This window comes from Plasmodium fragile (assembly GCF_000956335.1).
Source record: "Plasmodium fragile strain nilgiri unplaced genomic scaffold supercont1.14, whole genome shotgun sequence".
Lineage (NCBI taxonomy): Eukaryota > Apicomplexa > Aconoidasida > Haemosporida > Plasmodiidae > Plasmodium > Plasmodium fragile.
The window spans coordinates 359,065-384,641 of NW_012192594.1; the positions used below are offsets into that span (position 1 = coordinate 359,065).

Consider the following 25,577-nt stretch of genomic DNA (forward strand, 5'->3'; position numbering starts at 1 on the left):
GAAAAAGGTTGATTTTTCCGAAATGTTATCATATAACATCATTCATATGCAGTTATATTATATTATTTATCATCTTTATTAAGGGTAAATTGCAAAAGGTCTCCATTTTTTAAATGAGCACTTATTTATTAGTAACAGTTTTAGTGACACTGTATACACTTAAAATTTCAGCACATCAGTGTGTGTTTATGCAAGTGTCAACAAAATGGTATATACTAATAACCATATGACAAAACTTAAGTAACAGCCTTATTTGCGAAAATCACTTTCATGTTATTTTTCCCATTCCTATTTTTGAGGAAGCCTCCAGAGAAAAAAAAACGCATAATCTTATTTAAGAATGTAGAAACGTTTATACATGTTAGCGAAAACTTTATTTTTAGGTTCCTTTTTTTTCATTCTATACACATATTTCATGTTATTCATTTCACGATTTCAGAAAGAAATTAGGTATAAACGCGTGTAACATGAAACAAAGCACAAAAAACATAGAACCAGTTGTTATTAGGTAAATAGTCAATGATAGGGTTACGTAAGAATTTTTGCTAATCCTAATTTACAATAGCCGAAGGTGAATATTTTTTCAGATATAATCCCTTTTTATATTATAAAGTGTACAAACGAAGTACACAATTATGGAAAAGTAAAAATTATGTGCAATGCAATAAAATAGTATTTGTTTTTTTTCACGTTGATGAAAAATGGTATAATAATCTTCATGTAAAACTGTGTTATATGTGCATTACGCGAGAGATTATTTAAATAAAATTTTTTAATAAAAGGAAAGAAACAGAAAACAAATATAAATAAGGCATTTATCAGATGAGCTCTATAGGATAGCGCAAAACTGAGAGCAATTTAAAAAATTCATATATTATATATATTTTTGCAACAACACACGAATATTTAACCAATATATATTTTTCTTTTGCGTTGGATATCCATAAAAGGTGTTCTGTAACAAAATATAAACTGTTGTAAATTTTTTGGTGGGCGAAGAGTGTACGTTCACGCTTGACAGCACATGGAGATGTTTACTATACATCCGGTGTTGTTATTTTTTTTTTTTTTTTTTTTGCTTAAAAATGTTTCAGTTTTTGTGGATAGGAGAAAAGAAAATATTTAACAAAAAAAAAAATGTTTGTGTGTATATTTAATGAGATGAACTAAATTGAAAAATTTTAAAATTTTAAAGATTTTTTCCTAGTGTGTTCATTCGCTCATTCGTGTGCTCGTGAGCTAATGGGTTCTCATTCTCTAGTGTGGAGAATTAAAAATAAGGAACGGAAATTACACACGCACTTCTATTGAGCCTTTCGAAATTATTTATAAACATCCTCTTTATGTAAACCATTCGTAATAATTCTTGTAAAATGAAGAGAAAAAAGCTTTTCACAATTTACCATTTTTTAAGCAAGAAGCTAGCGAAAGGGGTATAGGGGAAAGTTGTTTAAACTTCACACCTATACAATAGATGAGTATGGGGGGTTATATTTAAAACGGGTTCGTGTAAAATGAAAATATCCCGTTATATAGTTTCCCTATTAAAATAACAAATCTGAACAAAATTTTATTTTTAAGTTCTTCAAGCCAAATAATATGTACGTGTGAGGCTCTTTTTTTTTTTTTTTTTTTTTTTTGCACACGGAAAATATATATAATTTGTAAAAAAAAAAAATTTATAAAAAAAAGCTAGCTAATTAAAAATATAAATTCACATTATATATATTCTTAAAGTTGAAAATGTTCTTTTTTTTTTTTTTTTTTTTGAAATGATCTAATTTTTTCCTTTCCTTTTTTTGTAGATCTGTGTACTTGATTTGATTCCGCAGGCTTCTCTTTTTCTACTTACACGTTATTTTCAATTATTCATAAAAAGAAAAAAACGTTTCGTGCCGTATATATATTGTTTAAAAAAAAAAAAAAAATCATCTTTTTTTGCGTTTTTTTTTTGTCTTAAATTTGTTATCCTTATGTGAAGAATTTGCTGCATTTTAAAGTCTTATATGCGTACCATGTGTTTACTTACGTGAAAGTATGTATATACCTATGCGCGTACATTTTAAGCGTTAATTAAAAATACACCAATTGGATTACAGTGTTTAAGCGAATGGCCGCACCTACATGTTTTTAGTTACTTTGTTTAAGTTCCTTTAAAGGCCTACTTCTCAAGTTTTAAAATAAAACCATTTTGTTATAATTTCGCCCCTTTATTCATTCATTCATTCGTTCGTTCGTTCGTTCGTTCATCCGTCCACCAACGCACCCAGTTGTTTATTTCACCCCTTTTTGCCATTTAATTCTTTGCAAAATGCAGTATTATGGTTCAAGCTCCAGGAAAAAAATAATTTTTTATAACAAGCGTATGAAGAGGCTGTGGAAACAGCTTTCGAAGGTGCCGAACAAGCTGTTGGGAAAGAGGAGCTTGCGAAAAGCAGTCTTAAGGTTTAGAGAGATAAAGCGAGCACTTAAATTACTTTTCAAGTTGACATGTAGGCGTAACATCCACAATTTGTTAAACAGAGTGACAACCAAAATTATAGAATTGTGGGCGAAATGTGTCAATAATAGCAATGAAATCACTAAGTTGTGTAATGAGTACTACAATATTAGTGGTTTCAAAATTCCCATTTGTGATTTCTTTTTTAAAAATAAAATGATCAGCACAAAAATGGAGAAGTACAGCATGGCAACACCACGTTGTTATAAAAAAAATAAAAATAACGGAGTGACAAGTAAAACAAGTAAAAGCACACATAAAAGCATGTGCTCATCAAATGTAAATGATCATTATATAATTGATCTATATAATGAAACACACATACAAACACCATTCAATGGTTCCTTTGTTTCGAAGAATAATGATTCTACGTGCGAATCGACTTATAACAGCACGCATTCAAGCGATTGTGGAAGAACGAATGAAAATGAAGACTTAAACAGCAATTCATACTTAGATAATGATATGCCGTCTATAGAAACCCTAGAATATGACGAAGACGAAGTGAATGAGAGCATAAAAAATTGCTACCTTTATAATGGCTATGTAAATGCAACTACGTATAAAAATTCCGAGGAATATAAATTTTTGAATCATCACTTAAATGAAGAAAAAAATAAATGTGCAGATATAGCAATTGATATATCTCCACAAAGTTACTACCATGAGCAACTTGAAAGAGAAATGGACAAACCAGAGGCATGTAGCCAAAGCGAACAGGAAGAAGATTCGGACCAAACGGATGAAGAGATAAAATACACACACAGAAAGAAACGAAAAAGGAAAAATAAAATATACGAAATTTATAACTCAGAAACAACAATGACGCAAAATTTGTACTGCGAAAATTACTTAAACGAGAACTACTACTCCTCTTCGTACGATTGCTCCAGCGAACAAAGTGATGATGACATTAGCGCGAATGATTTTACGGACAGCGATTTTGATGATAATTACTTCGACGACTTTTTCGAAAATGACTCTGTGTGTAACTACACCATACACACTTATGAAGCTATTCAAAGTGCTCAAGACGAATCAAGTTAAGACGTCAAAAGGGGGGGAAAAAAAAAAGGGACAGCATGGAAATTTGGGGGCACACACACACAAAAAAAAAAAATAGTTAAAAATAAACATTTAAACATATTCATAAAAAATTCACACATTTTTTGGCACATACGCCACATTATTGTCATTACACATTCTTTCTTTTTAAATTACGTGTGCTCTACAGGCACATATATATACACCGTGAAGTTTTTTCCTTTTTTTTTTTTCCGTTTCCAATTATTACGTCCCTTTTTTAAGTAAAGCAAAAATAACAGCATTACGTGTTACTTGCCACATGGTGTATATATCACACGCAAACATACTGTATAACATTTTTCCCAGTTATTTTTTTTAACAAAACTGTTGCCCTCACTAAGGGACGCGAAACGGGAGAACGGGAAAAAACAAAAAACAAAAACAGGGGAAAGGTGCGAATACTTTGCGACTTCTTCGTTTCTTCATTTCTTCGTTATTTTAAATTCTAATAAATATATTTTAATTTCGAAGTAAAAAAAAAAAAAAAAAAAAAAAAAGAGGGGAAACTTACAATTTTGAATGAGAATGGACAAATTAATACACATTTACTAAAAAAGAAAAAAAAGGAGAGAAGGAAAGAAGCAAGAACAACGCGTTAAATCATGTAATAAAATTTCATTAAAATATAACTTTAAAAAAAAAAAAAAAAAACTACCCAATTTTCGCTTTTTTTATGAAAAATGTTTAATTACAAAGAAGGTAAGTTATCAAAATGGATATCCAAATGGATATCAAAATGGATATCAAATGGATATCAACACAGATATCAAATGGATATCATCAAATATATCGAAACACTGTAAAAAAGCAGGCCAGTAGTTTACAACAAAAGGTTAACAACAGCTGAAGGATGATCTTGACTCCGGCATCGAGGGCATGTCTGAAGGAGAGGGAAAGGAACATCGATATGCATATATGTGCGCACGAGGAATGTGTACATACACACGAACACGTCCACATTTCGAGTGGGTGACAAAGTCATGCACGAGAGAAGAAAAAATATACCCGTTGGCAAAGAGCTTACCTAATTTCACTCTTGAGTATTGGTTGGTGGGCCCATATTTAATTCCGTATGACTCGTTGCTTAGGTCATACACGTCCTCCAGGATGTTATCATATATTTTTCTTGCGGTATAAATGAAGGCCTATAAAACGGGGGGAGGGAACAGGAAAAAAAAAAAAAAAAAAAAAAACATAATATATAAACTGTACTTTCGTGTACACCGTTTAATTTATGCAACATGACTAGATAAAAATTGCTGCTTACTTCTTCCACATTTTTTGCCGTTTTGGCTGAGGTTTCTAAAAATATTAATCCATTTTGCCTAGCAAATTGCGCCCCTTCCTCAGCTGAAACTTCTCTTCTCTCCAAATCGCATTTATTCCCCACAAGAATAATAGCCATATGGGGATTTGAATTCTGTCGTACTTCATCTAGCCATCTGTTTAGGTGGTTGAACGTTTCTCGTCTGTTAAAAAGGTGAATAGAGAAAAAAAAAAAAACGAAAAAAAGGTTTTTAACTACTGCCAACTATTACAATGAATACATGCGATACGGGGCATTCGCAAGACGGCACCGCCTCTTCACAAATGGGTATGTACATTCCATCACAACTGAAGTCAAATTATACATATCTACCGAGTAATATCATAAACTAGTAGGGCTCCCGCTGCTCCACGATAGTATGACCGTGTTATTGACCTAAAGGACTCTTGGCCGGCGCTGCATCGAGATGGGGGAATGAGTTGTACAAAAAATGTCAAATGAAATTTTGTTGCTCATGTGGCTCCATTGAGGGCATTCCGTTGGCTATACTTACACCACACTGTTCACACTAATTTATATTTCTTAAAACAAAAAAAAAAATTCAACAAAAATGGCACTTTGAACGCGGAACGTCACCCATTTTAACCGCTTTCACGAATGGAACATGCACAACTCCTTTCATTTTCTCCACTTACGTATCCCATATTTGAAGCTTGATTTGCTTATTGTCTAAATTGATTAGTCTCGCCCCAAATTCTACACCTATGGTCAAATCATGATCAGCTCGAAATCGCTTGTCTGTGAATTGTAATAAAAGACAACTTTTTCCAACTCCTTAAAAGGGGAAAAGAAGAAAAAAAAAAAAAATAATATCAATGAATTGGGGCAACTCTAATAACACATTTTATGTTCTCCATTTGTTAATAGGATGTGTTCGTTTAGGTTTTCTTTTCGAATTACCTGTATCGCCAATTATTATGTATTTAAACAAGTATTCATAGGGAGACATTTTTTGTTTCTTTGTTTCTATATTTCTATATTTCTTTGTTTCTATATTTCTATGGTTCTTTGTTTCTATGTTTCTATGTTTCTTTGTTTCCTTATTTTCCTGTTTCCTTATTTTCCTGTTTTCCTATTTCCTTATTTTCCTGTTTTCCTATTTCCTTATTTTCCTGTTCCGTTGTTTTTTTGTTTCGTTCTCTGTTGCTTCTTAATATATTTGATTATCCTTTAAAACAATTGATTACCATTGGGTAAAGGTATACATACATACATACATACTATGCTTAATCTCTAAACTTGCTGAAAATATTTACAAACAATTACAACTTCAAAAAGTCATAGCATTTAACTAAAACGTGTTAAAATATAAATTTCTAACTTATTCTATATTGACTCCTTTACTTTTATCGTAGTATACATATTGATATATTTCAACAAAAAAAACAAAAAAAATAAAAAATTTACACATATGACGCGCAAAGGGGTTTATAGTATTAACAAACTTATACGTTTTTTTTTTTTTTTTTTTGTCAATCTATTTTCCTGCTGCCTGCTTAATTATATGCTTTTTAAACTTGGTAATTTAGTTAAAACATGAAAACACAAATTTAAAGAAATATGAAATCATTTATATACAAATACGTGCGCTTTCGGCCATTATATAACTACATATAGAGGTATATTTTATATATTATTATATATTATAAATTTTACCTTTTGTCAATTTTGTTTTCCTTACCACCCCTCCGTTTTTTTTTTTTTTTTTTTTTACAAAAATATTCTGAAGCGAACGTAAAAACGATGAATTGTATTTGCACTTTTGCGACTCGAGTTATACGGGTACATACATATATTATATATATACATAAATATATATGTTATTTTATGTATACACGGGCGGCGCATTTTACAAATATCCGCTTGTATATATGCCTACGTTACATATGCTGCATATGTATTTATACGCGCATGTATATAAATCAAAATAATGCAGTGCGCCCAGGCGCCATAAAAAATGTCAGTGTATATTTTATATGTATGATTATACAACGCTCAGTATTCTTGTTGTAAAAAAATTACAAACCGAAAGAGCTCTCGCAAAAAGCAAAAGTAAAAACAACATGTTGACACAAAAAAGGTTAAGGGGGGAAGGCCCCAAAAAACAAAAAACCATGCTGTAAATTTTACAGTGCAAATAATGCACAAAATGTAGAAAAATATACAACTCTGCTTTTACGCAATTGAACAAAACAGGCACTAAATGAAACAAACAAAAAAAAAAAAAAAAAAAAAAAATATAATATTTATATACGTAATACAGACTTATTTGTTCAGTGTTCATCATGATGGAAACGCTTTGCACAGGGGGGACAAATGTGAAAGCTTTGTCACATGGTCAAACTGCCAAAACGTTCGTTTTTCCGCTGAACTTTTTAAAAAAAAAAAAAAAATCCCCCATGTGGTGTCATACCTCTCAATGTGTAACAAAGTTCAGCAAATTGAGGAAAACAAAAAAAAAAAAATACAAACTATTCAAGCGAAGAAACCGACGGGGAACCACACCACGCAGTCTTTCCCACGACGTCACGCAAACTCGTCAAATTTGCCAAATGGGGGAGAGAACGACGAAACGGAGCTTTTTATATAAACCCTGTTTAAGGGGGAAAAGAGGCAAACCACGCAAGACAGATTCCCCACCCATTGGGGCTAAAATATTCATGTCACCGCTCCTGCCCGTATCATCTACCAAGTCTGCAAGAACGTGTGCGCGACCACTTCATGACATCAGCCTGAATTATATTATCCATGGAGACATCACATAATTGCTTAATTCGCATTTTTGCAGAAAGGCGTCTATTATCACCCTCTGCACATACGTTGTTGACTTGCTTTGTCAGCGGCGCCTTGCATTTCTGTTCCCCTAAATGATTCTTCCCATCATGACAGGAGTCACCAACATGTGGCTTTTTCTTAGTAGGCACTTTTCCCTTAATGCTATTTTTGTGAACACAGCTTACCGCCCCGTTACCCCCTGTATTACTTACACATTTGTCTGGTTTAAAATTTTTAGAATTCTGCACTGATGCGTTTGTTTGCGCTTTATCCCTCTCCCGCATGTTAAGTTTGTTTCCTTTTTTTCTACTGGTCGATGGGGTCTTTTTATTTTGGTTAATCTCATTATGGCGTGTGGGGCAGTTGGTTTTTTTCCCAATGGGGCTTTTTATCTTCTTACAAAATTTGGCTTTATTCCTTTCATCGTTATTCTTTATCTTTTTCCCTTTTATATTTTCATCTCTGTTAATCATTTTAGCAGTCATCAGCTTAGCTACCCCTTTTAAAGGGACCACCTTCCTAACGCGTCCTCCCTCATCCAACGGAGCAGTGTTCTTCTCGTGTTCCTCTCCCAACCTGCTGTGATGCTCATACACCGTATCGTTATTCAGGTCATGTGTGTCTTCATCTTGTTCCATATTTGTTGCATGGACTAATTTGTCACTAGAACTAAAATCTTTTTCTTCGTCCATGACCCTTGAAGGGATGTTACTGTCACTGCTGCTACTCTGGGGGTAATTTTCCCTGCTCCTATTGCTGTTGCCATTTTTTGCTTTATCTTCATCTTGGAGACCATTTATGTTGCTACTCTCGTTAAGAACGATCCCTTTCGAGTTACATTCTTCTGTTTGAGCCTTTCCCTCCTCTAAGTGTTGTTTCTTTTGTCCCTCTTGTGAAGGTAAAATTGTTTGGGCGGAATTACCTCCTGGTAGGTCATCTACTTTTATTTTTTTTTTCGGTTGGCTATTTCTCGTCGTACAATTTTCTGCACCCATTTGGCCCTTTTTACCCACTTGCGTAGTGCATTTTTCATTCGTGTCTTTTTTATTTCTGACCCGTTTGGCTTTTTTATTCACACTGAGTGGAGGGTTCACATCGTTCTCATTGCCACCCCCACTAGCAGCTGCGTTCGTTTGAAGGTTGTTTATCCGTTCTGATGAGGCTTTCTTTGCCGAGTAGGCTGTTTCATTGACATTTGCATCTGCAGTTGTGGGGTCTACGTCGTTCTTGTCCACCTTATTTGTGCACACCTTGTTCGTACGTACCTCTCCTGGTTCTACCCTCATTGTGCTTCCCTCGCTCAGGTGCCCCGCCTCCCCTGAGCCGCTAACAATGAGAATCGCGTCATTTTCCTTTTTCCGTTCTGCGTCTGCTTTTACCTCCCGAAGAGCACTCAAGTTAATGAATATCTTATCATTGTGTTTTAAAATGTCGCAGTCGTTTATGTTTATAAGTATATGATTCTTTGGGTTCAGGTGTCCTGTGCCTGCATCTATACCTTTTGGCTTTTTCGTTCTTCTCCTTTTTGCAACATTTGCGACATTGGTGGCTTCTTCATCGGTTCGTTCGTTGCCAATATTGGAAGTCACCTGGTTAGCCACATTAGTCTCCTTATGCATGGGCTCCACCCCGCTTCCGTCCAACGCTCCATGTTCATCATTTCCCCCAATTTGCGGAATTTCTTCAATGCCACTAATCTCACCTGCTACATCTGAACCCATTTTTTCGCCATTTCCACCAGTGTTCCCTTCTGCATCCTCTGCATCTTTGTCGTTTATTTCGTGAGAGATCACCTCGCCTTCTATCTTTGGTTCATCCGTACAAGTGTTCTTTGCTTCCCCCGAAACTTTTAACCCATTCAGGTATTCTTGCAAAGTAGCACATTTAGCGTCTTTGTTAAGTATGGGTTCATCATATGCTAAAAAAAGGGGAAAGAATCGAAAAGGGTACAAAAAAAAAAAAAAAAAAAAGGCACTAATTTTAAATGGGATATATATCAAATAACACGATAGTGAAAAGGAAAAAACACAATGAGAGACATGTCTTCGCACGACATCATCCACACGCCGACTCGTAACACATACCCGACTTAATGAGGGAGGAATACTTCATCGAAACGGAACTTATGTTTTGTAAAAATTGCTCAATAATGATCTCCTTGTCTGTACATTCACTAAATGAAAATATTTTCTCGGAGAAAAAAAAACAAAACAACGATTCCAATTCATCACATGTTAATAAATTCAAAGTTGCCACAAATTCTATTTCAAGTTTAATGAGTTCGTAATTATTACAACACTTTTTTGTGTGTTTTCTTTCGGGTTCTTCTCCTATTCCCCTTCTCTCCAAAATTTCGGACCCACTTTGTGCTCTCCTTTGTGCACATTTCTCTGCATTGAAATTGTTAATAAATTCTGACCGTTCATCTGCGTTCTTCTCGTTAAGCTTGCAAAAAAAAAAAAAAAAAAAAAAAAAAAAAAAGACAAAAAAATTATGAACATGTACATAAATGGGAGGAAGTACGAGAGCTAATAGGAATACCCATATCACCATGCACATGTGTAACAAATGCGCATTGATGATAGAAGGGCACCTTTAATTCTTCCATAACACTTGATTTCAGACCATGATCAAAAGTAACCATGTGGCACAAGACGCTTCTTTTAAATCTGAACAACTGTTTGTCTCTACAGTAAATGCCTGCACCAGGGGGAAGGATCCTGATAAGGACCACACGCACCTTAAAGAAGGCAATCGTGTTAATCGGCATGCTAGTAAAATACGCTCGCATGTGGATGCATTCCTCCCCATCTGAGCGGTACAGCCTCATAATCAACTCACATTGAATTCCCAACTTTTTCTTATCCTTCTTGTTTAAAACATTAACGAACCTGAACAAGTGAAATCAGTTAATGGCAGAATTTATCTCTGTGGAGAGGCACATGCATTTGTGTATTTATGTCTTTACCTGAACCCACTTATGGGATCCGTTTCCCAAGTATAGGTCACATTAAACGGTTGATTTTTGTCCTATTTTGAAGAAGAAACCAAACGTGTGCGGGTGTAGATGATGTGTACCTAGATGCGGTGTGCACAATTACACATGTGCCATTTTGTTCTCAGGGAAAAGGTAGAGTTAAAATTCGCTTTACATCCTTTTGCACGTTTCTTCGCTCATGTTCTGCCTTTTCGCCCGATACAACAGCCGCATTTTTGAGGGACGACTCCTTTATCAAGTCTTTTAAAAAAAATTTGGTTATTCCATTGTTTTCCTGGAGTGAACAAGGGAAAGGAACAGTCCTTTCATGGTGTGCAAGAATAATGAAGAAGTTCTTTTTTTCTCCCCCACTTTGTGTTTTCCACTTTGCGCATACGTTTCATCGTTTCTGCTTTTTTTTTTTTTTTACTTTGACACACTGGGTGGCACTTTGTCTGTGATTGGCTTCCCCTGAATGGCTAACGGGAAACTGGGGGGAAATAAAACACTCCGCGGGGGAAAACGCGAAGGAAGCACAAATGAAGAGACAAAAATACTTCCAAAATGTTTTGAAAAAAAAAAACAAAAAAAAACAATGAACGCCCTTTCAAAGGGAACACTCTAGTATTCTCCCCTTTTTTACCTGTGCTACCTTCGGGCAGTTCATTTTTATAGGTACAATTTAGCAAAAAAAGAAATGATCGTAAGACACATTTTTTAAAATGTGATCCAATTAAGTTGAAATGAGAAGGAGAGAGAGAAAAAAAAAAGGAGTTATAAATGTGAGCAAACAGCTAATAATACGTTTTGCACGAATAAGGAAAAACCTTGAAAGTGCCAAAATGCACAGATAATCGCATTCAGGTTTTAATTTTTCATATTAAGGGTAAAACTTCAACTGCCCAAATTAATGCGCTCAAAACGCTTTTAAAAGTTTCGACATTTCTTTTCCTTATTGTCCACTTTGTTTTTAGCCTTTCTATGTGTATGCCAAATTCAGCACATGTGTTACAAAAGGGGGCCACGGGGAAAGGCCACTTTCATGGGCATGTGCTCAGTGCACAACTGCTAATACGCATGTTCGAGTGGGACGAATTTAAAAAAAAAAAAAAAAAAAAAAAAAAAAAAGAATAATCTGGGGGTGTAAACATAGCGTGTGCAAGAATGGACAAATATAAAAAAACAAAGTTGTAAATGTGCGAAGAATAAGGGAAAAAAAAAAAAATCCGTTCGAAGTACATGGCAAGTAGAATGGGGAAACCTCATTTACTTATAAGCATTTTAAAAGCGGTAAAAGTGAAAACGAAAAATAACAGCTACTACATGGGGGAGGTGTACCAGCCCCTTGCACACATTGTGGACAACTCGTGCGGTGTGTTCCCGCGCACGTAGCTACTCTTACACGATCAAAATTGCACACAAATGACAGAAAAATGGCTAATAATAAAATGGTCCATGTTTACAAAAATTCATCATTTAAAAAGGGTATCCTACAGACGTTGTTGTGGTTGGAACTTTAAAACGGTTGTGGGGTGTCCCAGTTAGCTAGCCATTTTCCGGTATTAATTGTAAAACTCAAAAAAAAAAAAAAAAATTGACAGCTATCTGTTGCATAATATCAAAAAAAAAAAAAAAAAAAAAATATGAACGGTCAGAATATTCTTAATATGCCGGCTTCTTTTTGGCTGCACTTTTTTGTCAATGTTGTAATTTGAAAATTCGTTGAGTTGGCTAACTTCGTTGATAGGAAATCTTCTTCCATAATCACAAAAATTAGAATGTATATGAATCGTAAATTCACATTGCCTTTGCAATTCCCCTATCAGTTGTACGCAAAACTACATATTGTACTGATTTTTTGGGGGGGAGTTCCTTTTAGCGAATTGTACACGTGCACCTTGGCACTTGCAACTGCAAACGGGGGTTTAAGTCTCTTCACTAGCTCTCGCTTTTACAAAACGTAGCACATTAATTTATTTATATGTTTCTTTTACATTGCTTTTTAATTGCACTTTTCTGTGCTGCTTGACCGGGTTGTTCAGCCCCTTTTACGTCATTTTTTTTTCAAGTGCGCTTTTTTTTTCTTCTTCTTTTTCTGGTACTTTGGAATTTTGTGCTTTCTTTTCTCTCTGTTTTGTTCTTTCACTAATTTGCTCCACTCCTTTCTCGTTACCCCCTCGGGAATTATTCCCTTAAATTTGACTTCCTCCTCCTGTTCGCTGTTCACAAAATTGTTTTCGTCATTGCTTGCGTCTGATTTGTGTGCATCGAGTACATTCTTCGAAGATGCCACTGTTTCAAGCGACTTGGGAGACCTTTTGTCGCTTATCTCATCCAACACTTCGTGTTCACCATTTTTATGGGTTTCCTTACCCTGTTCATAAGGGTCTCCCCCGTTGTCTTCATCGTTTGAATTTTCCCTTTGTGCACACGTGCTGGTAAAATTTCCAGTCATTTCTTCCTTTTGCGCATGTACTGTGCAATCACCGTTTGTTCTGCGGTTCTTTGCTCCGGTGGCTGCATCAGAAGGATTCTCTCCTTCTAAACTGTTATGCTCCACGAAGGTGTTATTTTTTGGGGCATGCTTAGAACGCTCTGTGTGATAATTATTCGAAATAAAATTGCTGACCATAGATTTTCCTTTTTTCAAAAGCTTCAGATCCTTTTCAATTGTTTTAATATCTTTTATTTCGTTCAAATGTGATGGGATCCATGAACTTAGGAAAATCTGTTCTTCTACTTGGCTTTTATCGGCATGTTTTTTTATGTGGGACTGATTCTTTGCAAAAAATTTGGTTACATAATAACCTGTGGCTCTTTTTAGTTTTTCAAAGTATGTTCTGTTTTTTTTTATATTCCTTAAATTGAGCTTAGGTATGGGAGTGGTGTTTTTTATTAGGCCAAAAATTTGAAGGTATGTTATTTCGGACGGGTCCATGTGTATTTCCTTTTTGTCTCTTTCTAGGAAGTAGGTAACTTCTTGGGGTAGGCTAGACGAAACGATGTAATCGAAGAGCTTTTTGAGCGGGAGAATCTGCACGTGGCTGTAGAAGGATTCGCTCGACTTGTTGTGCTTTTCGTTATTGCTCTTGTCTATCGGGAGGCCATTCTCCTCACAGTTGGTACAATTCGTGCCATTCGTGATGCCCGCAGCGTCCTCGCTCACCCCGCAACGATTCTTTAACGCGACCTCCTGGTCAATCTTGGCTCCGTGCAGCATCTCGTTCAGCTGATCAACGCTCTCCTGCATATCATTTTGAAGGGTGCCAATTTTCTTCTTAAAAAAATTGGTAATGTTTACGCAATCTCTCTTTAGAAACTCCAGAGAGTAGGGGTGATCGTGCTCCATAGACTGCGACACATCGATGATGTAAATATGGTTATAAAAGTAAAGCAAATTATATTCTGAAAAATCTGCATGAACAAGTTTACAGCTGCAAAAAAGTTGTCTCAAAATGCATATACATTCAATGTATAGCTCTTTCCATTTTAAGGGGCTCAAAATTAGGTCCTTCATTTTGGGGCAAGCAGTGTCTAGGCTACCTAACATACTCATCACAATGACGTTACTTTTTAAGACCAAAGGATAGGGACATCTCAATCCACATATTAATATTCGCCTTAAATTTCGGAACTCTTTTTCTGCCCACTGCTTCACCATTTTCCTTGGGTTGGTATTTTTGGTGTAGGCATTTCTGAATCGAAATTCTCCTTCAATGTATTGTGACCTCTTCTTAAACACCAGCACGGATGTGTTGTAAACCTTCGTCGCAAAAGATATGGCTACCTGCTTGTTTTGCAAAGGATCCCATGTATGCTCATCCCCCTCGGCGACCATTTCGCTCATTTTGTCAATTATGTCGTAGGTTTCGTCCAGTACGCCCCGCAGGTTCGGACTGCCTTCCTCTTCCGCTGCGTTTTCTTCCTCCGTTTCATCTTCTTCCTCATCCTTCTCCCCCTGCGATTCTTCCCTTTCTTCCCTTTTTTCTGCCCCCACTTCATCCAAGTGCCTGCTCAGGTGGTACACCTTGTACAGGCTCTCGTGCGCGAAGCGAACGCACCTGGGCGCGTCTCCCCCGTCAGGGAGACCTGCGTCCTGTTCATTGTCACTATGTTCATGTTTACTACGTTGACCGGCGCTGCATTGACCGTCACAATCTTCATCGTCACTATGCTGGTCATGGCTATTATGATCATCGTCACTACGTTGACCGTCACTACGTTGATCACAGCTATGTTCATCGTCGCTATGCTCATCGTCACTATGATGATCGTCGCGGCGCCTATGTCTCCGCCTGAGCAGCAACTCCTTGACTGCCCTGAGCTCCTCCCTACTCAGGTACTTATGCGAATTGAAGACGTAGGCCTCCTTCCCCGAACTGACCACTCCATATATCTCGTTTAGAAAATTATCTTTGAGTTTTTTTAAAATAAGCAGCGTTCTATTATCTAGTACGGTATTCACAGTTGCCCTTTTGTCCCTGGTCAATCCTCTGTTTCGAAATTTGTTGGAGAGTTTTTCTCCTTCGATTAAGGAGCTTTTCACATCACTGCTTACTTCTTTGGAGTATACGTAGCTTTCGAATTCTCCGCCATAATTGTAGTCCTTCTCATTCGTTTTGATTTTCCCTTTTCTTATCTTCATGTTTCGGCGGGGTTAGAAATGCGCAACAGAGAGTTGTAAAATAAAAATGTACAACCCCCTCATGCGTTGTTCCTTCACGAAATAGCTACTTTTTCTTTGTTAGGAAGTTACAAAAAAAAAAAAAAAAAAAAAAATCATGACAAGAGAAAAGAAAGTGTCCTCAAAATAAAAATATAAAAATGGGACATCTAACCTTAGCAAGCATTTCGAATTTTTCATCTCTAATTTTCCATCCGGTGGCAACCTCTTTGTAACCTCTCTTTAATGTTCTCTTTTTGTTGTTACATTTTTTGATGCGCACTTTTGGGGAAAAAATAAAAATTCCTGTACGTGCAATATTCCCATTTTGGGGGCGGGAAAAAAAAACGCCATCATCTCAATTTTTAAACGGGGTCTGAAGGCAGTTTTCAATGCAGCTAAAATGGGGCAGAGAAAAAAAAAAAAAAAAAATTAAACATGTACTTGCAAAGCAGTATGCTTATTGTTTTTTTTTGTATGCAATTCCATCGCGTATTTGCAAAGGAAAGGAATTCAAAAAAATATATTCAATAGCATCTTCCAATAGTATGTTGCTTAACTGACCTGAGTGGACCTCTCCAACTCGTGACGTTGCTCATTTTTGGAAGGAAAAAAAGCCCTTCTCTCTCTCCAAGTTGTTTGTCTCTGCCACCCGTCTCGGCAACTGCTACTCCTCCAAACGCGTAACTTTTTATTGTGCCTTTTGTAAGTTGGGTGAAGTTGCGGGGGCATGCCCCTCACCGCGTCACGTTGTTCTTTTTTTTTTTTTTTTTTTTTTTTTTCTCCCTTTCTTGGCAAATTTGCCCATGTGATGAGGAGGTAGGGGGCAGCTGCATATGGTGGGGGACCTGGACCTGCTTATAACACAAATGTGAGAAAAGCTCTCCAGTCGCAGAAAGTTTCCTCCATATAGGGGCAAACATATATATCCCGAAGGGATGGTAAAAATTGGAATGTGCTTTCAAATAAGATATTTTTTTTTTATTAATTGTTAGTTGTGCAGCGCATCAGTGTGATGGGCAAAAGGGTGCACCATAATCACTAAGGTGACAATGATACAGCGACGCAAAAAAAATAAATAAATAAAAAAGAGGTTATAAATGGGGTTCATAATGAGCTTCATAATGAGCTTCATAATGGGGGTTGGACGGATAAACAAGTGGATTCAAAAGAGTTCTTAAAGGGCCGCTAGACCGCCATGACCGCTACAACCGCTATAACCGCAAAGGCTGCCAAACTACCAGTAAACGTCCCCTTGTTGGAAAGGCAACCCAGTCACTTGTGCAGGTACACGTAGCGGTCGAACTCGCTTGCCTTATCATCGGCATCCCCATTGTGAGACGCGTTGGAGTGGTCGAACCTGTCCACCCTGGAATGGTCCCGACGGTCATCACCATGATCCCTGGGAGGTCTTCTCTTCGGTTCTGAGTAATTACTGCTGTCGTAGTTTTCGTCTCTCTTTCCCTTCCCTTTTCCCTTTTCCTTATTTTTGCTTTTGTGCTTGTTTTTCGCCTTTTCGCGTTCTTTCGTTTTGGTCCTGTCTTTGGCCTTGTCCCGCTCGCGTTCGCGGTCTCTATCCCTATCCCTATCCCTATCTCGGTCCCTTTCCGACTCCTTATCCTTGTCCTGTTCGCGGCCGCGTTCCTTGCGGCTCCTGTCCTTATCCTTCAGCTTATGCTTTTCCCGTTCCTTGTCTCTGTCCCTGTCTTTTTCCCTTTCCCTGTCCGCCTTCCTATCCCTGTGGTGGTGGCGGTCCAGTTTCCTGTACTTTCTTTCCCTGCTGTCATGCGAACTCCTCTTCCTGTAATTGTCGTCATTATAGTACGTACGGTGGTCATCCTCGGGGGCGTTGCTTTTTCGTTCTCTCAGATGAGAGTCACTTCTTTTGTAACCCTGCCTCCACACATCCTCCTCTTCATCGTCGCGGAAGTTGCTGTGCGCATCGTCTGGTCTATACTTGGAGTAACCTCCTGCGGCCCGGTGGCTGTCCTCGTAGTTGGCTTGGCTAACTTTGCGGCTACCTCTTCGGTTGTTGCGGGGGGACGTGTTCCGGGAGGAGTACGTATCGTGGCGGCGCTCCGCTGTGTATTTCCCGTAGGTATGGCTGCTCCTACTGCGATGGCTCCTACTACGTGGACTTGCACCTCGACTGTTCCCGCCATGACTGCTCCTATCCACATCCCCGAGGCTGTCGCCCTGCTGGGGGTGATTTTGCGCCTTCAACTTTTGCTGCAGAGCACTGACGTGGTTTTTCAGTTTAACATTTTTTTCTTCCAATTCCGCTTTCTCCTTACTAATCTGTGTATACTTTTTCGAAAGCTCTCCCAACTGCTGACTTAACAACTCATTATCTTCATCAATGTCTGCATTCAACTCTTTTAATATTTTCAATTCATTTTTATAAAAAAGCATTTGCTCTTTCATGTTAATTATTTGTATGGAGAGCGGTTGCAGGGTATTCTCTTCCAGTGTTTTCCCGAGTTCATAATTTTCGTCTTGTAACTTTTTACACTTACTTATAAGTCTTTGACCCGCCGTTGCCTGTGCGTCAAAATTAAACCCTTGTAACTTTTCTTCTGCAAGATGCCATTTCCTCGTTACTTCATAAATTTTTTGCCTCAATTCTTTTATTTCCAAATTGATCGAGGGGTCTATTAGCAGGTTCCTAAGTGAGTTGATGTTCACCATGTCGTCCTTTTGGGCCTTCCCCTCCTCGTCTTCGTACATGTGCATGTTCCTCCATTCGTTAAGGTAGGTGTGCGTGTGGCATATTTCCTTTTCCAGGGAGGAGATGCAAGCCAGGTAAACGTGCTCCCGTTTCTGCCAAGTGGGAAAAGAGGGGGAGAAGTGGACGGTGTGGTGCGCGGTTCGACGTGAGATGCAATGTGCCATGCAACGTGCGGTGCGCGCGCTGCTCTGTACTTACCTTGAACTCGCTCAGGTGGTCACTCAGGCTCCCCTCGAGGAGCTCGCTCCGCTCCTCCTTGAAAAGCACATCGGGGTTTTCTTGAGACATTTTTTTCTGGGGCGTCCTGTCTCACAAGTTACTCCATGTGGGGGGATGGGGCAGCAACGCAACGCGATATGACAGAGAGGCGTAACTATACTACCACCGTAATGCCGTTGCTTTCCCCAGTGGGTACTCGGCATTAAAGGGCATAAATGCGCACAGCGCAGCAAACACAAATTTTACCGTCCGGGGGGAGCACACAAAAAAAAATGGTGACATCGCCACAAGCAAGTTCAGCACCCCCCGTTCAAAATACTCAAAGTTAAAAACATTCACCAGCAGTTACGTTCTTCTATATGCTTTATAATACACTTGACTACCTGTAGATTTACATTTGCATAAAAAAAAAAAACGTTTGGAAGCTTAGTGCCATAAAGCATTTGTTCGGCTTGGTGTTATCTCCTTATGTGAACATCCTCCTTTTTGCTGCCTCGCAACTTTCAAAAGAAACAAAAAAAGAAAGAAAAAAGAAAGAAAAAGGAAGAGTATGGAATCACGCAGCAATACACGCGTAAAGTTAACAGTACGTAGATCCATCAAGGAAACGCATAAGTGGATATTTTGTTGAATAAAAACGGATATTCTAAGCTTTCTTTTTTCTCTTGTGGATTTAAAAAAAAAAAAGAAAAAGAAACGCTTACTCTACGTGTGGTTCTTTTTTTTTTTTTTTTTTTTTTTTTTTTTTTTTTTTTTTTTTTTTTTTTTTTTTTTTTTTTTTTTTTCACTATGTATATCTTTTCATTGTAGCGTTGTCGATTCCTATTTGCCCTTTCATTATTTTTCTGTTGGCGGCAAAGATGAAACACCCCCTGGGGTGTAGAACAAAAAAACCCGCAGAAAAGGCAGTCGCACAATTGGGCATGGAAAGCGCACCTGTTGGTGAAGATGAACAGGATGGAGTCCATTTTTTTACGCGCATTACATGTTATATTATATGTCACATGGTGCCCTTTGTTCAAAATCGCTAAATGTTATAAGAACAAGGAAAGATCGTCGACATATGAAAGGGGTTTTGCCCTACCACGGGGGATTCTCCCGCTCTGTTGTTGCTAACCACCCCAAATAAAACCTCACCCTGCTGGGCGGAAAAAAAAAAAAAGAAAAGAAAAAATACCCTGCACAGTGAAAACTGGATACACGTTCGCAGGACAGAACAAACGACCTTTCGATGTCCCCAAACAACACCCATTCGGGAACCTTGAATGGACACACTACGCGATGCTAAATTTGCTGTATGCTTAAATAAGATCCCCCACAAGGGTTGCTTTTATATAAAGTATTTTTTTTTTTTATTATCATTATCATTATTTTTATTTTATTTTTATTTATTTTTTTTTTGTCCAATGTTTACAATTTTTTACCTGAACAGGCAATACGAAAAAGCGATTCGCAAAAAAAAAAAAAAAAAAAAATATCCCAATTACACACATTTTAAAAAACAAGCTCAGGGGTAAAAAGCAAATGAAAAATGTGCGCTACAAAAATCAGCTTAAATTAAAGAAAAAAAGGAGACGTAAAATGTAAGCAGGGGGTACAAAATGAAATGGTGGCCGATTGGCCTCTTGCGCAGATACACACGTGCGCATTTTCTGAGGCACCTTGTCCACTGCCCAGGTCACCCACGGATTGACGATTGGCTAGTTGCCAAGTGCGGTCAAATGGAGTGACGCGACAGGAAAGCGCCTCTCCGTGTACGCGCGGTGCTACTGCTTTAGTGCTACTTCTTGTCAGGCGTCATTTTGCTGCGTCTACGTGGCACCCCTCATGTGTCCTTTTCTGTCCCATTGACCAACTTTCGCGTGGTTTTATACCCCACCCGTCACGCTTGCACATTTGCACCTTTGCACATTTTCCCATTTGCTTCTTTTTCATTCGTTCGCACCCTTACTGGGGGGGCGGGTTATAACTCGGGTACGCGCCGTACTGTGCATTTGGGGGTCGGTTCGCACCTGGGTCACCGCCCATCATATTGGGAGGAGGTGGGGGTGGATGAGAGTAATTCATTGGGGGGTAGCTACTCCCTGGGGGGCTCACATTTTTTAGAGGTGGTCCTGGGGGACTCGTGCCCATTGGTGGGGGGGCGTTCGGTGGAGTCATCACATTTGGGTTAAAATTTGAGAAGGTGTTTGTTTTGTTCATTCCTTTGGTCACAGGAGGTCCTTGTTGTGGAGGCGTCGAACCAAATGGGGGAGGGGGTGGAGGAGGCGAAATTGGTTGTGTGCTAAAACTTGTTTTGTTCGCATTTGCGCCTTGAAATTGGGCGGGCGGCATTGGGCTACCTGGTTTGGAAAAATTCATCGTGCTGGGACTAGCGCCTGGAAATGGTGGTTGGTGCGGTGGGTACGCTTGCGGCTGCTGCTGCTGCGCCTGCTGTGGTGGTCCCCCAGGTGGGGGAGGGGGTCCTGGGATGTTCGGCTTATTACCCATGGGTACCCCGGCAGGTACATTTGCAGAAGGGGGCATGGTAGGAAATTGTGACGCAGAGACGCTTCCATCCTGTGTGGGTACTTGTGGAGTGGAATAATTCAAACCACCATAGGGGGCGGCATTACCCTGGTCTTGTGCAACTGGAGGAGGTGGGGGAGGCGGAAGTCCTCCAGCACCAACAGAAGCACCACCACTACCACCCATGGGGTAGCTAGAAACATTGGATGTGACACTTGAAGTACTCGTTTTCTTATGTGAAGGCATTAAATAATTTGGAGTGACGTTTTGTTGACTCATGGTGGTGTTATTGTTCAAGGGGGGTGGCATCATGCCTGGAGTCATGGGAGGAGGAGTAACAGATTGACCATAAGGGTTGTTACTATTACTCGTGTGTGGAGTATTTAATCCACCTCTAACCATCCCCGGGGTGCTTCCACTGCTGTGGTTTGCAGCCCCCACAGGGTTAACAACCCCAATACTATTGGGGACGGGTTTATTACCATAGTTCGTTTGGGGCGCCATCACAGGGTTTAAGGAATTAGGGGGTTCGTTATGAGTACCAGGGTTGTTGCTGTATGATCCGGTGTAAGGGTCCACTTGATTGGTTGATACATTTCCCATGGGGGTGGCCGACATGGTTGCTCCGCCTGCACTAATATCCCCTATATGATCGCTAATATTTTCCTGTGCTTGCATCTGTGCATGTAGCTTTTCATTGTCCGCCAAATTGCACACCTCTTCCCACACGCCATCTAATCCTTCTTTATACAAGTAGGCATTGTCATTTGTACATGCAATGGCTAGAATGGTTCCATTGGGTGACCAACACACTTTACTAACTTTGTCCTTTACCTTAATAACTTGTCCGTTCCTCCACTGATTATTACTCAAGTCCTCTACCCACAGGATTACAATGTCTTCATCTGAGCATGAGGCAATTACGTTCGTGCTGTTGTTTAGGTTTGGCCTCCACGCGATGTCTTTAATTGAAGAGTTGTGTGGCTTGTCCTTCATTTGGTAAACTTTGTGAAATTCTTTCGTGGTGTTATCGAACATCCATATGATTACTTGATTGTCAAATCCTCCTGACGCTAATTGGAATACATTTGCATGATCTCCTCCTCCTACCCCTGCTGAAGATGGTTGTGCTGTTGCTACTGCAGGTGCTCCAGTAGTCCCTTCATTCATATGTTTATTCTTATGAGTCTTTTCCCAGCTTATACAGGCGGTTCCATTCAGGTGCGCTTTCACACTATACTTGTTCCATTGCCCTTCTCCATTAGATCCTTTCATTAGATCATACGATATGACACTGATGTGTCCATCTGAGCATGCACACCCTAGGTGCAAGCCATATTCATGTGGAGACCATTCTATGTAGTTTACGCTACTGTTGTGTTCATTGTTCACGTAAATGATATCGTACTTGTTCATGTGTACTTCTTTGTATATGATTACACTTTTGTCGTAGGAGCAGCTAGCTAGGAGGCTCCCATATTTGGGGTGGGACCAACATACCTTCCACACAGCTGAGCTGTGGTCTCGCATTTCTGCGATGCACACGGGTTCCTTTGAAAGGCTCACATCAAATATCTTCACCGTGTTGTCGCTGGAGCATGTGGCCAGTTTCTTGCTGTAGTAGTCCAGCTCGCAGTCGTTGATGGCCTTCTGGTGGTTCGACTCGAACACCACTAGTTCGTTCATCTTGCCAAGGGGGGGGGGGTTACTACTGTAGCTGTTCAACCGTTTATCTGGTTAGCGCCTGCTGGGTAAGTTCGTTACGCAGCTTTCTTTCCCTACTCGTCCTGCTGCCTCAAACCCGATGCGCAAACGGACGAATGGAAAAAAAAAAAAATTACAAGCGGTACATGCAAATAAATGCGTGCAACTTACGTGACCCTCTTGGTACCCAATCGTCCAATCGCTCAGCAGATGAGTGGCTGCTCGGCTGGGCCAGGGGAACAGTACAGGCAAACGTTTGCGCGCTACGCTGCGCTTATATGGTCACGCAGCACGTGATGACATGCCAATTGCAAGGGAGCCAATAGCGGGCGATGTCTCTCTCTCCATTCGAGGGGAATTTTTCCTCGCCGAGAACTGTATCTCTTAAAACTGTTGCAGTGGCGCGCACTCTTTGCTTGAGCGGTGGGTAAGCAACGGACAAAAAAAAAAAAAAAAAAAAAGCGGCAAACTAAGGGGAAGCGCCGTGTTGAGTTATAACCATATTTTTACATGTTCATATTATTGTTTGCAAATAAATTCTGCCTAACGTGCGGGTTGGGATAAGTATACTACTTATTATATTATACATGCGCACTGCGCGCAAGGTTTTTGTTTCTCTTCCCCGCCTGGCGTTTTTTTAAAAGGGAAGATTTTTTTTTTTTTTTTTTTTTTTTTTTTTTTTTTTTTTTTTAAAATGCACTCGCCTGAACAGGTGTTAAACGACTGACCCAAATGAGATAGGTATTAATTATAAATCACATGTACAAAATTGATATTGTTATTGTTTTATGTAGTATATATAATAGTATTAGGACTGGGGGGGGGGGGGAAGATTAGCGGAAGGCCACTTCCCCCACTTGGGCGCTATATATCCCCAGGTGACGGGGCAAATATATGGGTGGGGAAAAAAAAAAAAGAGGTTTGCTGCTACCATATACATAGAACCAGAAGTTTTTGCTCGCTCTCTCCTAATGGTTAAAGAAAAATGTGGCAAAGCTATGACGCATATGTTTCCATCATGGGAAACGATAGAGTGGCAGGAGCAGAATTCTCTCTCGAGGGAACTTTTTCCCCCGGGTAGGAAGGATGCGTTGTTATTATATACATGTCGCAGTTGCACGAATTAGTAATTGCATGTGTGTATGTGGCCCATCGGAGGGCCCACGATGACCGTGCGAGTCCCCCCCACTGGGTCAGTCCCGGCGTTCAAATATGGCCAAGAAAAACCCGTCCATAGACTTGGACTGCGGTAAGGAATGGAATGGAGGTTCAGACAAAAACAAGTTGTGCTTTTCACAAAAGTACTTTGCTTGATGAACATTTTCTGCATCTAATATGCTACAAGTGATATAAACAATTTTGCCATTCTTTTTCAAATAAAGTAAGGCCTGTTGAAAAATTTGTCTTTGCAGATTCACATAATCGTAGAGCTTGCTGTTGCTATACTTGTGTTTCATTTCGGGGTTCCTCCTTAAGGCACCTGTTCCGGTGCAGGGGGCATCCACAATCACAGTGTCCATGTACCCAACTAATTTCTTTAATAAAATATGATTGCTGTTTAGAAGAATATAATTATGAATACCTGCTCTCCTCAATCGCACTTTTGCTTGTGATAACATTTTGTCTCGTATGTCATGAAGGTATATCTTTCCTGTGTTATCCATTATTGGTGAAAAAGCTAATGTTTTTCCACCTGACCCTGCACAGAAATCTAATACCTTATAACCTGGCTGGACAGGTATTTTCGAGCTAACTATTTGGCTGGCTTCATCCTGAATTTCAAAGTAACCCTTATTATATTCGTGATTATTTTTAAGGACACAACTCTTTGTTAATAATAATCCTTGTGGAGAATTTACACATTTTTCAACAGATACTCCTTTGCTCATTAGAAGTTTGTACAGGTCGTTACGTGATATTTTATTTGTGTTCACTCGTAAGAATACTGGTGCCTTCTCATTCAGGATCGACATGAGCGTGTGGCTTTTCTTCTCTCCGTAGCAGTTGACCAACTGTTCGTACAATTCCTTCGGAAATGAGTACCGCACGTGCGCCGGAATTTTATCGTTGTTCATTTCGTACTTCCATCTGCGGTGTGTGTGAGGCATTAATGGACGAAGGGATTAATGAAAGGAGTGGAGGAGTTGCTTTATTCCCTAGCAAAGTGGGGTTAGAAGCGGTGCATTCATGCTTTTTATATACATGTCAACGCGACTGGCACGCCGCCTGATCCAGCGCCGATGAGAGAAAAAAAAAACAAAAAAAAAAAAAAAAAAAACCAACTTGTCCGAGGAGAAGTACGTCTTAACCACGTTCGTGTACAGAGGAGAGGGGGCAGACAAATATGAAAGGAGCGTCTTGTTGCGCATTATATTGTACACGTGCTCCGAGATGAACGGCTTGTCTCTACTCTTTATGTTGTTCCCCTTGAAGTACAGCCGCATGTATATGTCCAGGGGGGACATGAAGTTGAAGCTGTTTAGCGCATTTTCGATGTGCCGTAGTCTGCTGCTGTTCATTATTATTTCTGTGTTGTGAAAAGTTTAGGAAGGGTTGTGGTGAGAAGAGAGTGTCATCTCCGTCGTGCGCACATGCAAAAAAAAAAAAAAAAAAAAAAAAAAAGTTGCAAGCGGTTCAGTAAGAGTGACATGCACACGATGAGCTTAATGTGACGCCCCAATTTTTGGAGAAGTTAAAAAAAGGACACTTTTTTTTTTTTTTGAGGAAAACGCTACACTTGTTCTGTCCAGATGTGCATATGTCTACAAAAGCTACGTGGCGATATTGTAAAACGGTTGGAAAACATACATAGGTACACTCATTTTTTTTTTCCCCTGCTCAAAGTGGTTGTCCCATTCGATTGGACATAAAACTACTTCCCCGCATGCTGCCTCACACAGGGGGAAAGTAAACAAATTAGAGACCTCCCTGATGTGATGCATAAGTTGGGAGGGTGAAAGGGCGGCATGCCTCGCGCTCGGTGCGGATTACACAGTACTGCGCGCAAGCGATTTGATAGAAAAAAAGGAGAAAAAAAAAAAAATAAATATACGTTCGCAAAGGTGAACTTAAAACATGAACGACGTTGTG

At 39.2% G+C, this 25,577-nt stretch overlaps 7 protein-coding genes across 7 annotated transcripts; 1 reads left to right on the forward strand and 6 right to left on the reverse strand.

The window, feature by feature from the left end:
- Positions 1 to 2,311: 2,311 nt before the first annotated feature.
- AK88_01635 (uncharacterized protein) lies at positions 2,312 to 3,547 on the forward strand (the record flags this gene model as incomplete). Its single annotated transcript, XM_012479270.1, has 1 exon — positions 2,312 to 3,547. The coding sequence occupies one exon, from the start codon at positions 2,312 to 2,314 to the stop codon at positions 3,545 to 3,547; it is 1,236 nt and encodes a 411-aa protein (XP_012334693.1).
- An 872-nt stretch (positions 3,548 to 4,419) lies between these two features.
- Positions 4,420 to 5,862, reverse strand: AK88_01636 (GTP-binding protein yptV4; the record flags this gene model as incomplete). Its single annotated transcript, XM_012479271.1, has 6 exons — positions 4,420 to 4,466; positions 4,611 to 4,731; positions 4,854 to 5,055; positions 5,226 to 5,309; positions 5,549 to 5,687; positions 5,814 to 5,862. The coding sequence occupies 6 exons, from the start codon at positions 5,860 to 5,862 to the stop codon at positions 4,420 to 4,422; spliced, it is 642 nt and encodes a 213-aa protein (XP_012334694.1).
- Positions 5,863 to 7,594: 1,732 nt separating this feature from the next.
- Positions 7,595 to 11,332, reverse strand: AK88_01637 (uncharacterized protein; the record flags this gene model as incomplete). Its single annotated transcript, XM_012479272.1, has 8 exons — positions 7,595 to 9,606; positions 9,773 to 10,133; positions 10,282 to 10,388; positions 10,530 to 10,579; positions 10,657 to 10,718; positions 10,841 to 10,960; positions 11,096 to 11,155; positions 11,309 to 11,332. 8 exons carry the CDS (start codon positions 11,330 to 11,332, stop codon positions 7,595 to 7,597), a joined length of 2,796 nt encoding a protein of 931 aa, XP_012334695.1.
- A 1,386-nt stretch (positions 11,333 to 12,718) lies between these two features.
- AK88_01638 (Atypical/RIO/RIO1 protein kinase) lies at positions 12,719 to 15,310 on the reverse strand (the record flags this gene model as incomplete). Its single annotated transcript, XM_012479273.1, has 1 exon — positions 12,719 to 15,310. The coding sequence occupies one exon, from the start codon at positions 15,308 to 15,310 to the stop codon at positions 12,719 to 12,721; it is 2,592 nt and encodes an 863-aa protein (XP_012334696.1).
- Positions 15,311 to 16,603: 1,293 nt separating this feature from the next.
- On the reverse strand, positions 16,604 to 18,344 carry AK88_01639 (uncharacterized protein; the record flags this gene model as incomplete). Its single annotated transcript, XM_012479274.1, has 2 exons — positions 16,604 to 18,148; positions 18,255 to 18,344. 2 exons carry the CDS (start codon positions 18,342 to 18,344, stop codon positions 16,604 to 16,606), a joined length of 1,635 nt encoding a protein of 544 aa, XP_012334697.1.
- Positions 18,345 to 20,222: 1,878 nt separating this feature from the next.
- Positions 20,223 to 22,469, reverse strand: AK88_01640 (uncharacterized protein; the record flags this gene model as incomplete). Its single annotated transcript, XM_012479275.1, has 1 exon — positions 20,223 to 22,469. The coding sequence occupies one exon, from the start codon at positions 22,467 to 22,469 to the stop codon at positions 20,223 to 20,225; it is 2,247 nt and encodes a 748-aa protein (XP_012334698.1).
- A 1,211-nt stretch (positions 22,470 to 23,680) lies between these two features.
- On the reverse strand, positions 23,681 to 25,006 carry AK88_01641 (uncharacterized protein; the record flags this gene model as incomplete). The annotated part of the gene is made up of 2 exons (XM_012479276.1): positions 23,681 to 24,575; positions 24,771 to 25,006. 2 exons carry the CDS (start codon positions 25,004 to 25,006, stop codon positions 23,681 to 23,683), a joined length of 1,131 nt encoding a protein of 376 aa, XP_012334699.1.
- Between the last annotated feature and the right edge of the window lie 571 nt (positions 25,007 to 25,577).